A 13399-nucleotide genomic window follows, 5' to 3' on the forward strand; every position below is an offset into this window, starting at 1 on the left:
TACTGTTTAGGCCAGGGGTCCTCAAACTAAGGCCCGGGGCCAGATACGGCCCTCCAAGGTCATTTACCCGGCCCTCGCTCAGGGTCAACCTAAGTCTGAAATGACTTGAAAGCACACAATAATAACAACGATCCTATCTCATCAGGCAGAAACAGGTCCACACTTCCCACTGAATACTAATAAGTTTATATTTGTTAAAATTATTCATCATTTTAATTATTCTATTGTTTTTAAGTGTTTTTGCACTACAAATAATATGTGCGATATGCATAGGAATTCATTCATGTTTTTTCAAATTATGATCCGGCTCTCCAACAGTTTGAGGGACTGTGACCTGGCCCTCTGTTTTAAAAGTTTGTGGACCCTTGGTTTAGGTGGTATTGCACCACCTGACATCCATCGGAAAGTAGCAGCCAATAATGAAAGGACCAAGGACCAAAGGCCATTGATGTGTTTGGTTATAAGCCAGCACATCAATGCCTTATATCAAGATGTACAGAGATACTCACAGGAACACCTCAGCAAGCAAGAGTCCAGAAGTGGCAGGCTAAAACCCGGAATGTCAAGCTATGACTGATATCGAATGAGGGACTCCTCCTTGGACACAGAGGAGACTGGGCAACTTGGAAGGCGCTGAACAGACTGCACTCTGGCACCACGAGATGCAGAGCCAACCTTAAGCAATGAGGCTACAAAGTGGAATCCACAATATGTGGGTGAGGAGAAGAGCAAACCACAGACTACCTATAGCAATGCATCCTGAGCCCTGCCACACGCACAATAAAGGACCTTCTTATCGCAACACCAGAGGCATTCCAATTGGCCAGCTACTGGTCAAAGGTCATTTAGTATAATGCCAAGTTTTTTAAACTTTATGTTTCTTAAATACATTACAACTGAACCCTTGGTTCGCTCCTGATACGATACATATCCAAAACCTTTCCCAGATATCTGCTAAGGACTGGGGGCAAGAGAGTCATTGCTGCTGCTCTTCACTGGCAAGAAGGAGGGATTGGGGTAGTAACTCAGAAAGTGAACAAGTGCAGGTCTTCACTGTGATAGGAAAGTGTGTAATATGTCAAATTTCCCTATCTCTTGCAGCTCAGATCAACTACAGTTAACTCTCCACATTTGTAGGTTTAACTTTTGCTTATTCACAAATTTGATTAATATGTTTTTACTAGGAATATGTGTTTTTGTTTGTTTGTTTTATGGTCAACTTTCACCAAATATTATGCATAAAATTGTGGCCAACTTCCACCAAATTTATAGAGTCACTAGCTGTGCCCTGCCACGCGTTGCTGTGGCCTATAGTAAAACTTATCAAAGTTGAGGTAGATATCTGGACTATTATGAAAGAGAGGTACCTACCTATTCCTTCCCCCTTTTCCTCCCCCTTTCTCTCCTTTCTTCCTTCTCTACCTCTTTCTTTCTTTCCTTCTTTCACTACTTGGTTTCATCCTTCTCTCTTTCCTTCATTCCCTCCCCCTTTCTTCCTTTGCCTTTCTTCCCTCCCTGTTTGCTTCCTTCTTTCGCTTTTTATTTCCTTTTATTTCACCACCATCATAACAATAACAATAATGCAACGCATTGCCTCCGGGACCTGACACCTCTCCCATTCCCCCTAAAAGGGTCTCATAGGAATAATAGCATCATAATAATCATAGAAATAACAACCTTTACCCGCCACGCATTGCTGTGACCAACCTTCCCTCTTTCTCTCCTTCTTTCCCTCCTTCCTTCCTTCCCTCCCATCTTTCCTTCTCCTCTTCCTTCTCTATCTCCTTCCTTCCCCCTTTTTCTTTCTCTTCTGGCCTCTTTCCTTCCTTCTCTCTTTCCTTCTTTCCTTCCCTCCCTCTTTCTCTACATCTTCCCCCTTCCTTCACTCCCTCTTTCCTTCCTTCATTCCCTTTTTTCTTTCCTTCTCTCCTTCCTTCCTTCCCCCTTTTTCTTTCTCTTCTAGTCTCTTCTCTTCCTTCTCTCTTTCCTTCTTTCCTTCCCTCCCTCTTTCTCTACATCTTCCCCCTTCCTTCACTCCCTCTTTCCTTCTTTCATTCCCTTTTTTCTTTCCTTCTCTCCTTCCTTCCTTCCCCCTTTTTCTTTCCCTCCCTCTGTCTCTCATTTCTTCCTTCTCTAGTTCTTGTGAGTGTGTTATTGTGTTGTTTTTCATTTTGAGTAGATATGTTTGTACCTTGTGGGTTGTGTTATGGGCATGGCAATTTTGGTTAAGTTTCGTTGGGTTTTTTTTTAGTTTTGTTGTTTTGCCGTTTTGTGAGTGTGTTGTTGTGTTGTTTTTCATTTTGAGTAGATACGTTTGTACCTTGTGAGTTGTGTTATGGGCATGGCAATTTTGGTTAAGTTTCGTTGGGGGTTTTTGAGTTTTGTTGTTTTGCCGTTTTGTGAGTGTGTTGTTGTGTTGTTTTTCATTTTGAGTAGATATGTTTGTACCTTGTGGGTTGTGTTATGGGCATGGCAATTTTGGTACAGTTTCGTTGGGGGTTTTTTGAGTTTTGTTTCCTCGTTGGATGCCCCTAACAAATTTATATATATAGATTATTTATTTGTTTACTGCATTTATATTTCACCCTTCTCACCTCGAAGGGGACTCAGGGCGGATCACTGAAACTTACACTTCAAACATTCAATGCTGTTAGACATACAGGACAGACAGATAGATAAAGGTATGTGTTGGCATTTTTCCAACTTCGGCGTCCTGGCGGTTATGCTTGCTTCCAGCCACAGGGGAGTGCTGTCACTCCATCCTCTATAACAGTGGTTCTCAACCTGTGGGTCCCCAGATGTTTTGGCCTTCAACTCCCAGAAATCCTAACAGATGGTAAACTAGCTGGGATTTTTGCGAGTTGTAGAGGTTGAGAACCACTGCTCTATGATGATAAGCCTTTTTGATCACAGACTTTCCTTCCTATTCTTTGATCGCTGGCTTTTTGATGGTGCCGTAAAATACCTCTCCACTTAAGCAATGCCTAATTTCTCTACTCACAGCTCACAGCTGTTTTCGAACTGCTTAGGTGGACAGTAAGTTAGGCTGAAGGTGAGGTGCTCAACCCTATTAATAGGCTTGAATTGCCAAACTTTCGGCTGGGAAAGATCTATTGCTGCTGGTGATTAACCAGCTGTACTAAAGCCCAGCCCAAGCACAGTTATGGCCAACTTCCACCAAATATTAGCCATAGAGTCATGGCCAACTTCCACCAGATGTTAGCCATAGTCTATGGTAAACATCCATTAGATGCTGGCCATAGACTTTATGGCCCAACTCCACCAGATGTGAACTACAGAACTGTGCAGGAGGATTTAGAGGTTTCTACAGAGTACATTTCTCTGGGAATTTCTAGGTCCTCTAGCACAATTCTATGCTCAACTTCTGGCAGTGTTATGCTTGAGGGCTTAGAGCACATCTGCACTCACTGACCGTTTAATGCAGTTTCAAACTGGTTTTGAAGAAAGTGGTGATTACATAGGAACTTCTGGAACCATTTTGAGACCTGGATGGTGACTATACAAACTACAGAGCATTGATGCACACTAAGAGTGTTCTTTCGCGTGTTTTTGTGGGAGTTGGTTGTCTGGCTGCTGTAGTTTCAAGCAGCTTCAAACTGTATTGAATGGTTAGTGTAGAAGCGACCTTAGAGATGCTCTCTCAGGTTCAGAAAAGTAGTGTTTTTCTACTTTCATGGGGATCCTGGGCTATCCCTAAACATAGGTTCCAGTCGCCAGCAAACCTCAACTACATAATATTACTGAATGGTAGATCACAAAAGTGTATTTTAGCAACAGGGGCTCTGAGGAAGAGAAAAGATTAAGCATTTATATATTTCTGTATGGTAATTACAAAATCTGCCTTAGGGCATCACAAGGAGCCCCCGGTGGCACAATAGGTTAAACCCTTGTGCCGGCAGGACTGAAGACTGACAGGTCAGAGGTTCGAATCCAGGAGAGTGCAGGTGAGCTCCCTTGTCAGCTCCAGCTCCTCATGTGGGGACATGAGAGAAGTCTCCCACAAGGATGGTCAAATATCAAAGATCCGGGCGTCCCCTGGGCAACGTCATTGCAGATGGCCAATTTCTCACACCAGAAGTGACTTGTAGTTTCTCAAGTCACTCATGACAAATACACAAAAAAGGACATCACAGCCATATCACTACATAATAGATTACATTTCTTGGCACATACATACTTGGCATGCGCCACAGGCATATTCTTCTATGTAGGCCATAGGAGTGAAGCATAATAATAATAATAATAATAATAATAATAATAATAATAATAATAATAATAATAACACTTTATTTGTACCCCGCTACCATCTCCCCAAGGGACTCGGTGCGGCTTACATGAGGCCGAGCTCAAATACTACAATACATGCAATAATAACAACAATACAAGCAATTAAAAAAAATGGGCAATAAGATATGCAACATTAACAATAAGACAACACACAGTTAAAACTGTGGGAAGGCCAAATGTAAAATTAAAATTGAAAATAATGCTGGTGCATGGGCGAAAAGGTGGTAGTGGCGTTTGTGGAAACATACAAGCAGACCTAAAATGTAAAGTGCTTCGGAGGACAAAGTGCTGTGGGATCATTATTCTGGGAAGGCACACTGGAACAACCACGTCTTCAAGCTCCTCCTAAAGACTGCCAGAGTTGGGGCCTGCCTGATGTCCCTAGGGAGTGAGTTCCAGAGTCGAGGGGCCACCACCGAAAAGGCCCTTTCTCTCGTCCCCACCAATCGTGCCTGTAATGCTGGTGGAATCGAGAGCAGGGCCTCTCCAGATGATCGAAGAGATCGCGTGGGTTCGTATACAGAGATGCGGTCACGCAGGTAAGCGGGTCCCAAACTGTTCAGGGCTTTGTAGGTAAGAACCTGCACCTTAAATTGGGTCCAGAAAATGAATGGCAGTCAGTGGAGCTCCTTGAACAGGAGGGTTGACTGCTCCCTGTAAGAGCCCCAGTTAACAACCTGGCTGCCGCCCGTTGGACCATCTGAGATTTTCGAGCCGTTTTCAAGGGCAGCCCCACGTAGAGTGCATTGCAGCAATGCAGTCTAGAGGTGACTAAGGCGTGGACCACCTTGGCCAGATCCGCCTTCCCAACTCTTTATGTTAGCACTCCGAACCAGAAAAAGAAATCCCAGTTCCTCCCAGTTTGCCTTATCACTGAACCCTAATCCCCCAAAAAACATTAGCTGAGCACCTCCTAGGGAAGGATGAGGACACAAAACGGCACAGGCACTATAGAAATGTATGTATTTCATATATATCTTCCCACTGTCTAAAGACACATATTTTTAGTGCTCATGTGTATTTTTCTCTCTCCAAGAGGTGTAACAAATCTTGTGGGTTTCCAAGGTACAATGTGCTTTGCTTCCCAACTTGTCTCGAGAGCTGTGTGGTGGGTGCTTGGAAACGAAAAGAGGTGTAAAACCTGTGCCAAGCATGTTATTTTTATTTGTCAAAGCCATAGCTTTTATTTTTAAAGTATGGAGCTAGCCCTTATGGCTGATGATATATATCTGAAAAAATGTTCCCAGTATCTGCTGATCATACAGAAGTGAATCGAGAAAATGAATAGCTTTGCTAATTGTTTGAGGCAGGGCTTACTCCCTCCCTCTAGAATTGACAAAAAGAGGATAAATCATGCCAGATAATTGCTCCGTTGTAACAAGATAGAGTCTCAAGGGTGATTAATCCGCAGGAAAACCCAGGGAACCTCCCTCTAGCATGAGACAGAAGGCTTTTCCAGACTAGTCAAAAGAAATATTCACATTATACAGCTTTTGGGTGTTTGTTGGGATGCCCATGTTTTTGTGACCTCTGCATCCACATCCTATGTTCCTTTGGAGGGCTATGGATAATGATTTCTTGGATCTACATGAAGGGTGCAACTACACTGTAGAATTAATGCAGTTTGACAGCACTTTAATGGCCATAGTTCAATATTGTGAGATCATGGGAGTTGTAGTTTGCAATTTCTGCCAAAGAGTGCTACAAAACTCAGGATTCCATAGCGCTGAACCATGACAGTGAAAGTGGCATCAAATTGCACTGATTCTACAATGTAGGTACACTCTAAGACACTTTTCCAAAAGAAAGGAATGTTTTCCCATGGTCTGAAGGAGAAATGCTCTTCTCTCTCATATCAGATCTATAGAATTATAGTGCAAAAAGTGGCATTTCACTGATAATCTATAGTACTGTTGTGTGCCTTCTGACTTATGGAGGCCATTAAGCGAACCTGTGGTAGGATTTTTTGGCAAGATTTGTTCAATGGGATTTGCCTTTGTATTTCTCTGAGGCTGAGATAATGTGACTTGGCCAAGGTAAGTTTCCAGGGTCTTTGTCCAGCACTCAAATCACTATATCAGTGTTTCTCAACCTTCCTAATGTGGTGGCCTCTTAATACCGTTCCTCATGTTGTGGTGACCCCCAACCATAACATTATTTTTGTTGCTACTTCCCAACTGTAATTTTGCTACTGTTATGAACCTAAAGTAAATATCTGACATGCAGGATGTATTTTCAATCACTGGACCAAATTTGGCACAAATACCCGATATGCCCAAATTTGAAGACTGTTGGGGTTGAGGGGGGATTGTTTTTGTCATTTGGGAGTTGTAGCTGCTGGGATTTATAGTTCACCTACAATCAAAGAGCATTCCAAACTCCATCAACGATGGAACGGAACCAAACTTGGCACACAGAACTCCCATGATCAACAGAAAAAACTGGAAGGGTTTGGTGAGCATTGACCATGAGTGTTGGAGTTGTAGTTTACCTACATCCAGAGAGCACTGTGGTCTCAAACAATGACGGATTGGACCAAACTTGGCACAAATACTCAATATGCCCAAATGTGAACACTGGTGGATTTTGGGGGAAATAGACCTTGTCATTTGGGAATTGTAGTTGCTGGGACTGATAGTCCACCTACAATCAAAGAACATTCTGAATCCCACCAAATATTCCACACAGAATCCCCATGACCAACAGAAAATACTGTGTTTTCTGATGGTTTTTGGTGACACCTCTGACAACCCCTCATGAGCCCCCCAGGGGTCCTGACCTCCAAATTGAGAAATGCTGCACTGTAACGTTGTTGTGTACCTTCTGACTAATAGAGGCCCTTGGGCAGTAGTTCTCAACTTTTCTAATGCGGTGACCCCTAAATTAAGTTCCTCGTGTTGTGGTGATCCCCAACCATATTTTCGTTGCTACTTCATAAATAATTTTGCTGCTCTTATGAATTCTAATGCAAATATCTAATATGCAAGATGTATTTTCATTGTTACAATTTGAACCTAATTAAAGCATAGTGATTAATCACAAAAACAATATGTTTAGGGGAGTATGGACAATGGATGATGGGATTTGCAGTACTTTCAACCAATTGTGAGAGGAAGCCACAGGGAGGAGGGAGCAAGCTTGTTTTCTGCTTCCTTGGAGACTAGGACGCGGAACAATGGCTTCAAACTACAAGAGAGGAGATTCCATCTGAACATTAGGAAGAACTTCCTGACTGTGAGAGCCGTTCAGCAGTGGAACTCTCTGCCCCGGAGTGTGGTGGAGGCTCCTTCTTTGGAAGCTTTTAAGCAGAGGCTGGATGGCCATTTGTCAGGGGTGATTTGAATGCAATATTCCTGCTTCTTGGCAGGGGGTTGGACTGGATGGCCCATGAGGTCTCTTCCAACTCTTTGATTCTATGATTCTATGATTCTATGAATTCAGCTCCGACTTCCACAGACCACTGAGACCCCCCACAAATTACAGACCTGGACCAAACTTGGCACATAGAACTCCCATGACCAACAGAAAATACTGGAGAGGTCTGGGGTACATAGACCTTGGCAGTTTGGAGCTGCTGGGATATATAGTCCTCTCCCATCCAAAACCATTCTGAACTCATGCAACCATGGAATGCACTCAAACTTGGCACAGAGAACTGCCATGGTGAACAGAAAATACTGGAGAGGACTGGGGTACATAGACCTTGGCATTTTGGAGCTACTGGGATATATAGTCCTGTCCCATCCAAAAGCATTCTGAACTCATGCAACCATGGAATGCACTCAAACTTGGAACAGAGAACTCTCTCCGCCCCTCCCTCACTCCCTTCTGAGCTCGGAAGGAGGCAAAGGCTCCACGGATGGCCAGGCATGAGGACGGCAGGAAGAGGTTTACTGACCTTGCGTGCCTTAACAAAGGGTGAGTCTTCTTCCCCCGTGCCTTTGCCTCCAAAGCTCCTCCTGCTGACTACCCACAGGTCTGTGAGAAGAGCAGGAGGAGGAGTCTGCCAGGAGTGCCATGTGGCTGGCTCCAGGGGTCGGCAGCCATTTTGGAGGGGGCAGTGATGTCGAGCACCCCCCCCCCCAAATAAGGGATAGTGACTTATAGTTCTGCAAAGGACAAAGGTACCAGACTGTGCAATAGGGGTTAAGTCTTGGTCACATTGCCAAGGCATTGACAACAACAAGGACCCCACGAGGCTTTTGGGAAACGGCTGGATCTTGGGACTTCTGCCCTTCGTGAGAGTTGTAGTTTCCCAAGGACCAAAGTGTGAATCAGTTGCAGCACAGCTGGGGTTTCATCTGCCAGCCTTCCAGATGAAATGATCATGGACTCTCTGCCTGCATGTCTTGGACTTCAGTACATACTATCTCCTCGTGAACTTTCCTCAAAGACCTTTTAAAACATTGGACTTCAGGCTTCTTCATAAAAATTAATCCTCTTATTAAATATACTTGGGATGTGGGACAAAGATGGGGTTTTGTTGCTATGAAATGCTTATGATTTGAATGTATGTATCTTGCTATGAAATATTGCTTGCCCCTTGTCTTGCCCCCCCCCCCCCCCCGACTTTTGCCCTAGAAAAATGGTACCAAGGACTGTTACAATGCCTGAGGGAGAGCCAAGCTTCCTCGAAACCAACCAAATCATCAACCATTTTACAATAGCAAGCTAAAACATCCTCTTGTTTTCTCTTTGTCTGGCAGGCAAAGGAAGTCTCTTTGGACACTTTGATTGAATCACGAAGGGACAAGGACAACCCCCGGGGTCCCCTGTCCTGGCTCTGTTTACTTCTTTTGCCAAAGCCCATCAAGGACACTCCTTATCTGATCTAAGGCAGGAAAACCTTTCTTAATGAAATCAACCTTTGCTGGCCAAAACAATGTCTAACCAATCAGCAAGAAGCCGGGCGGAGAGGGGCGGGCAGAAAAATTTGAAATGTTTTTCTGTAAAATGCCTATAAATATGCCTGTAAATTCTGTATTGGTATGCTTGTAGTGGAACTATTTCTGCAATGCATCCGATCTCAGCTGAATCGCTAATAAAGACACCTCAGTCGTCAGCTTCTTCCTCTTTGGTGGGGATTTATTTTAATATTTTTGCTACTGGAATTGGCTTCGCTGCCCTCACCAAGGTTCCAGGACCCTCTTTGGTGCGGTCCTCGTGATCTCCTCGGCTGGGGAGATCCTCCTAAAAGTGGCTCCATATCAGCAGGGCCAGCCAAAGCAGCTTGGCAACCCCCAGAAAATGGCCTAACGACCCACCTTTGGGCTGCGACCCCCAGGTTGAGAAGCGTTGCCCTAGGGTGAACCTCTGGTATGATTTTCTGGCAAGATTTGTTTAACTGGATTCGCCTTTGTTTTTCTCTAAGGCTGAGATAATGTGACTTGGGACGCATCCAGACAGCCTCTTTACTGTGTTAACTCCCGCAATAAAGATGGGATTGTCCAAATGATGTCCTGAACAATCCCAAATTAATTTGCTACAAACCAGAAAAACCAGAAAGAATAAAAGAAAACAAAGGATGCCTACCTCGACAGAAGGGCAGAGGGAAGTCCCAGGAGGCTGTGTTTTCGGTGCTGGCGTGGCAAGTGAGCAGCGCATGTCCCTCCAGAAAAAAACCTGGGTTGCAGCTGTAGCGCACTTTGTCCCCGATGCTGAAGGTCGTCCCCTGCTGGATCCCATTTTGGAGCCTTCCTGGATTTCCACAAGTGTGGCTTGGAAGAACTGTGCAGGACAAGAAGTGAAGAAGATTAGCACCCCATTAGTCTAGAGCAGGTGTTCTCAAACAGTTTCAGCCACGAAGCCCTTTTTGAAGCAAAAGTTTCTTGTGGAGCCCAAGAAATATGGCATGGAACTAATTCACACAGTGCAACATAAACTTAACAGTATTTCAGTGGAAGAACCCTAGGGGCCATCTAGTCCAATCTCCTTCTGCCATGCAGGGAAAGCATAATCAAAGCATCCCTAGGAGATGGCCGTCTAGCCTTTGTAATGATAATGATAATGTTAATTAATTAATTAATTAATTAATTTACTTTGCTTGTATACCGCAGTTTCTCAGCCCGTAGGCGACTCAATGCGGTTCACAACAAGAGCAAAAAGTCAATCCAACAACATACAAAATTTAAAAAACCATTAACAACATAGTATACATGGTAATAACACATCAATACCAACACATTAACAAATCGTGATCCAAATTCGTCATCCATAGTTCCGTTCCTATATTCCTATATCCTATATTCATCGTGTACATTGCACTGTTTATCCGAACGCCTATTCAAACAGCCAGGTTTTTAGTTTTCTACGAAAGACCATTAACGAAGGGGCTGATCTAATGTCCATGGGAAGGGCGTTCCACAGCCGAGGGGCCACCACAGAGAAGGCCCTGTCCCTCGTCCCCGCCAGCCGTGCTTGTGACGCAGGCGGGATCGAGAGCAGGGCCTCCCCAGAAGATCTTAGAGTCCTGGTGGGTTCATAGACAGAGATACGTTCGGATAGGTAGCTTGGGCCAGAACCGTTTAGGGCTTTATAGGCCAACGCCAGCACTTTGAATTGAGCCCGGTAGCAAATCGGCAGCCAGTGGAGATGGAGCAGCAAAGGAGTTGTATGCTCCCTGCGCTTTGCTCCTGTTAATATCATGGCTGCCGAGCGTTGGACTAGTTGGAGCTTCTGAGCCGTCTTCAAAAGCAACCCCACGTAGAGAGCGTTGCAGTAGTCTAAACGGGATGTAACCAGAGCGTGGACTACCGTGGCCAAGTCAGACTTCCCAAGGTACGGGCGCAGCTGGCGCACAAGTTTTAACTGTGTAAATGCTCCCCTGGTCACCACCGAAACCTGGGGTTCCAGGCTCAGCGATGAATCGAGGGTCACACCCAAGCTGCGAACCTGCGTCTTCAGGGGGAGTGCGACCCCATCCAACACAGGCTGTAACCCTATACCCTGTTCGGCCTTGCGACTAACCAGGAGTACCTCTGTCTTGTCTGGATTCAATTTCAATTTGTTCGCCCTCATCCAGACCGTTACAGCGGCCAAGCACCGGTTCAGGACCTCGACAGCCTCCTTAGTAGCAGGTGGGAAGGAGTGACAGAGTTGGACATCATCTCCGTACAGATGACACCGCACCCCGAAACTCCGGATGATCTCTCCCAGTGGCTTCATGTAGATGTTAAACAACATGAAAATGATAATGATAACGATAATAATAGCAGAAACTTAGGGTTCATCCAGTCCAACCCCCTTCTTCCATGCAGGATAAACATAATCAAAACACCCTCAACAGATGACTACTCAGCCCTTGTAATAAGGATAGTAACAACAACAACAACCACAACAACAACAACAGAAACCCCAAGGGCTATCCCTTCCGACATGCAGGAAAAACACAATCAAAGCACCCCCTCAATGTCTCCTTACTGAAATCACTATTCAATTGCATCGTCAGTCATTCCGTGGTCTATCATTGCCTGTTACATTGCATTTGCAAATGCCGGCTCAAAAAGCCAGGTTCTAACCTTTTTGCGAAATGTTAAGAGGGAAGGGGGGCAATCTAATGTCCCTAGGAAGGGCGTTCCACAGCTGAGGGGCCACCACTGAAAAAGCCCTGTCTCTCATTCCCACCAAGCGCATCTGAGATGGAGGTGGGACCGAGAGCAGGGCCTTCTCAAACGATCTTAAAGTCCTAGATGGTTAATAAGGGGAGATCATACATTCAGAGTTAAACACATAATCCACAAGAGTAATCCGGGCCGTTCCAAACGTCATTGCACATTGTTCTAAGTCTACCAATTTCACAAGTTCTCTAAAGGCTTGGTCACAAAGCCATGAGAGAAGGGCCTTCCCAGATGATCTTAAACTCCACAGTGGATCAGAGGGAGATATGTTTGGACAGATAAGCTAGGCCAGAACTGTTGTTAGCCTTCTCTGAAAAAAAGTTGTTAGCCTTCTCTGAAAAATAGTGCAGGTACCTCATCAAACTACAAATCCCAGGATTATTTATTTATTATTATTTATTTAGAGGTTTTCTATACCGGCCTTCTCAACCTCGACGAGGGACTCAGGTTGCTTTACAGTGCATATCAAATACAATAATATAAAAACAGCAAATACAAATCATTACATATTAAAATAGTACAACTCAGTACAATAAAAACATCATCATTACATCATTACAGTTTCCTACGCCAAATCGTCAATCCAGTCATGGTCATAATCATATTCATTGTCACAGTTTATCATAATTCATCACAGGGAAGGTTCTAGGTTCAGTCCTCAAATGCCGCATTCCAGAGCCATGTTTTTAGCGATTTCCTGAACGTCAGGAGGGAGGGGGCAGATCTAACCTCTAGTGGGAGGGAGTTCCAAAGCCGGGGAGCCACCACCGAGAAGGCCCTGTCTCTCGTTCTCACCAGCCGTGATTGTGAGGGTGGTGGGACAGAGAGCAGCCCCCCCCCCCCGGAAGATCTTAGTAGCCTTGATGGTTCATAGGGGAGAATCCGTTCAAACAGGTAAACTGGGCCAGAGCCGTTTAGGGCTTTATAGGTCAACACCAGCACTTTGAATTGTGCCCGGAAGCTGATCAGCAGCCAGTGGAGCTGGCGTAACAGAGGGGTCGTATGGTCTCTGTACCCTGCTCCTGTTAGCAATCTAGCTGCCGCGCGTTGGACTGATTGAAGCTTCTGGGCAGTCTTCAGAGGCAACCCCACGTAGAGAGCGTTGCAGTAGTCTAAACGGGATGTAACCAGAGCGTGGACTACCGTGGCCAAGTCAGACTTCCCAAGGTACGGGCGCAGCTGGCGCACAAGTTTTAATTGTGCAAAAGCTCCCCTGACCACCGCCGAGACCTGGGGTTCCAGGCTCAGCGATGAGTCCAGGATCCCTCTCAAGCTGCGAACGTGCGCCTTCTGGGGGAGTGTAAGCCCATCAAACACAGGCTGTAACCCTATACCCTGTTCGGCCTTTCGACTGACCAGGAGTACCTCTGTCTTGTCTGGATTTAGTTTCAATCTGTTGTCCCTCATCCAGGATTCCAGTAGAACTGAGCCATGGCAATTAAAGTGGCGTCAGACTGCAATAATTTTACACCGCA

General features: G+C 45.0%; 1 protein-coding gene across 5 annotated transcripts in view; it reads right to left on the minus strand.

Annotated features, from left to right (window-relative positions):
* CSMD2 (CUB and Sushi multiple domains 2) overlaps positions 1-13399 on the minus strand; it is a 984984-nt gene that overhangs the window by 661521 nt on the left and 310064 nt on the right. For all 5 annotated transcript variants that reach the window (XM_067473669.1, XM_067473670.1, XM_060784605.2 and 2 more), the window contains exon 4: positions 9841-10035. In XM_067473669.1, coding sequence (XP_067329770.1) covers positions 9841-10035 — 195 coding nt within the window. The remainder of the gene's footprint in view (positions 1-9840; positions 10036-13399) is intronic.

Source organism: Anolis sagrei, chromosome X, assembly GCF_037176765.1.
Source record: "Anolis sagrei isolate rAnoSag1 chromosome X, rAnoSag1.mat, whole genome shotgun sequence".
Taxonomy (NCBI): domain Eukaryota; kingdom Metazoa; phylum Chordata; class Lepidosauria; order Squamata; family Dactyloidae; genus Anolis; species Anolis sagrei.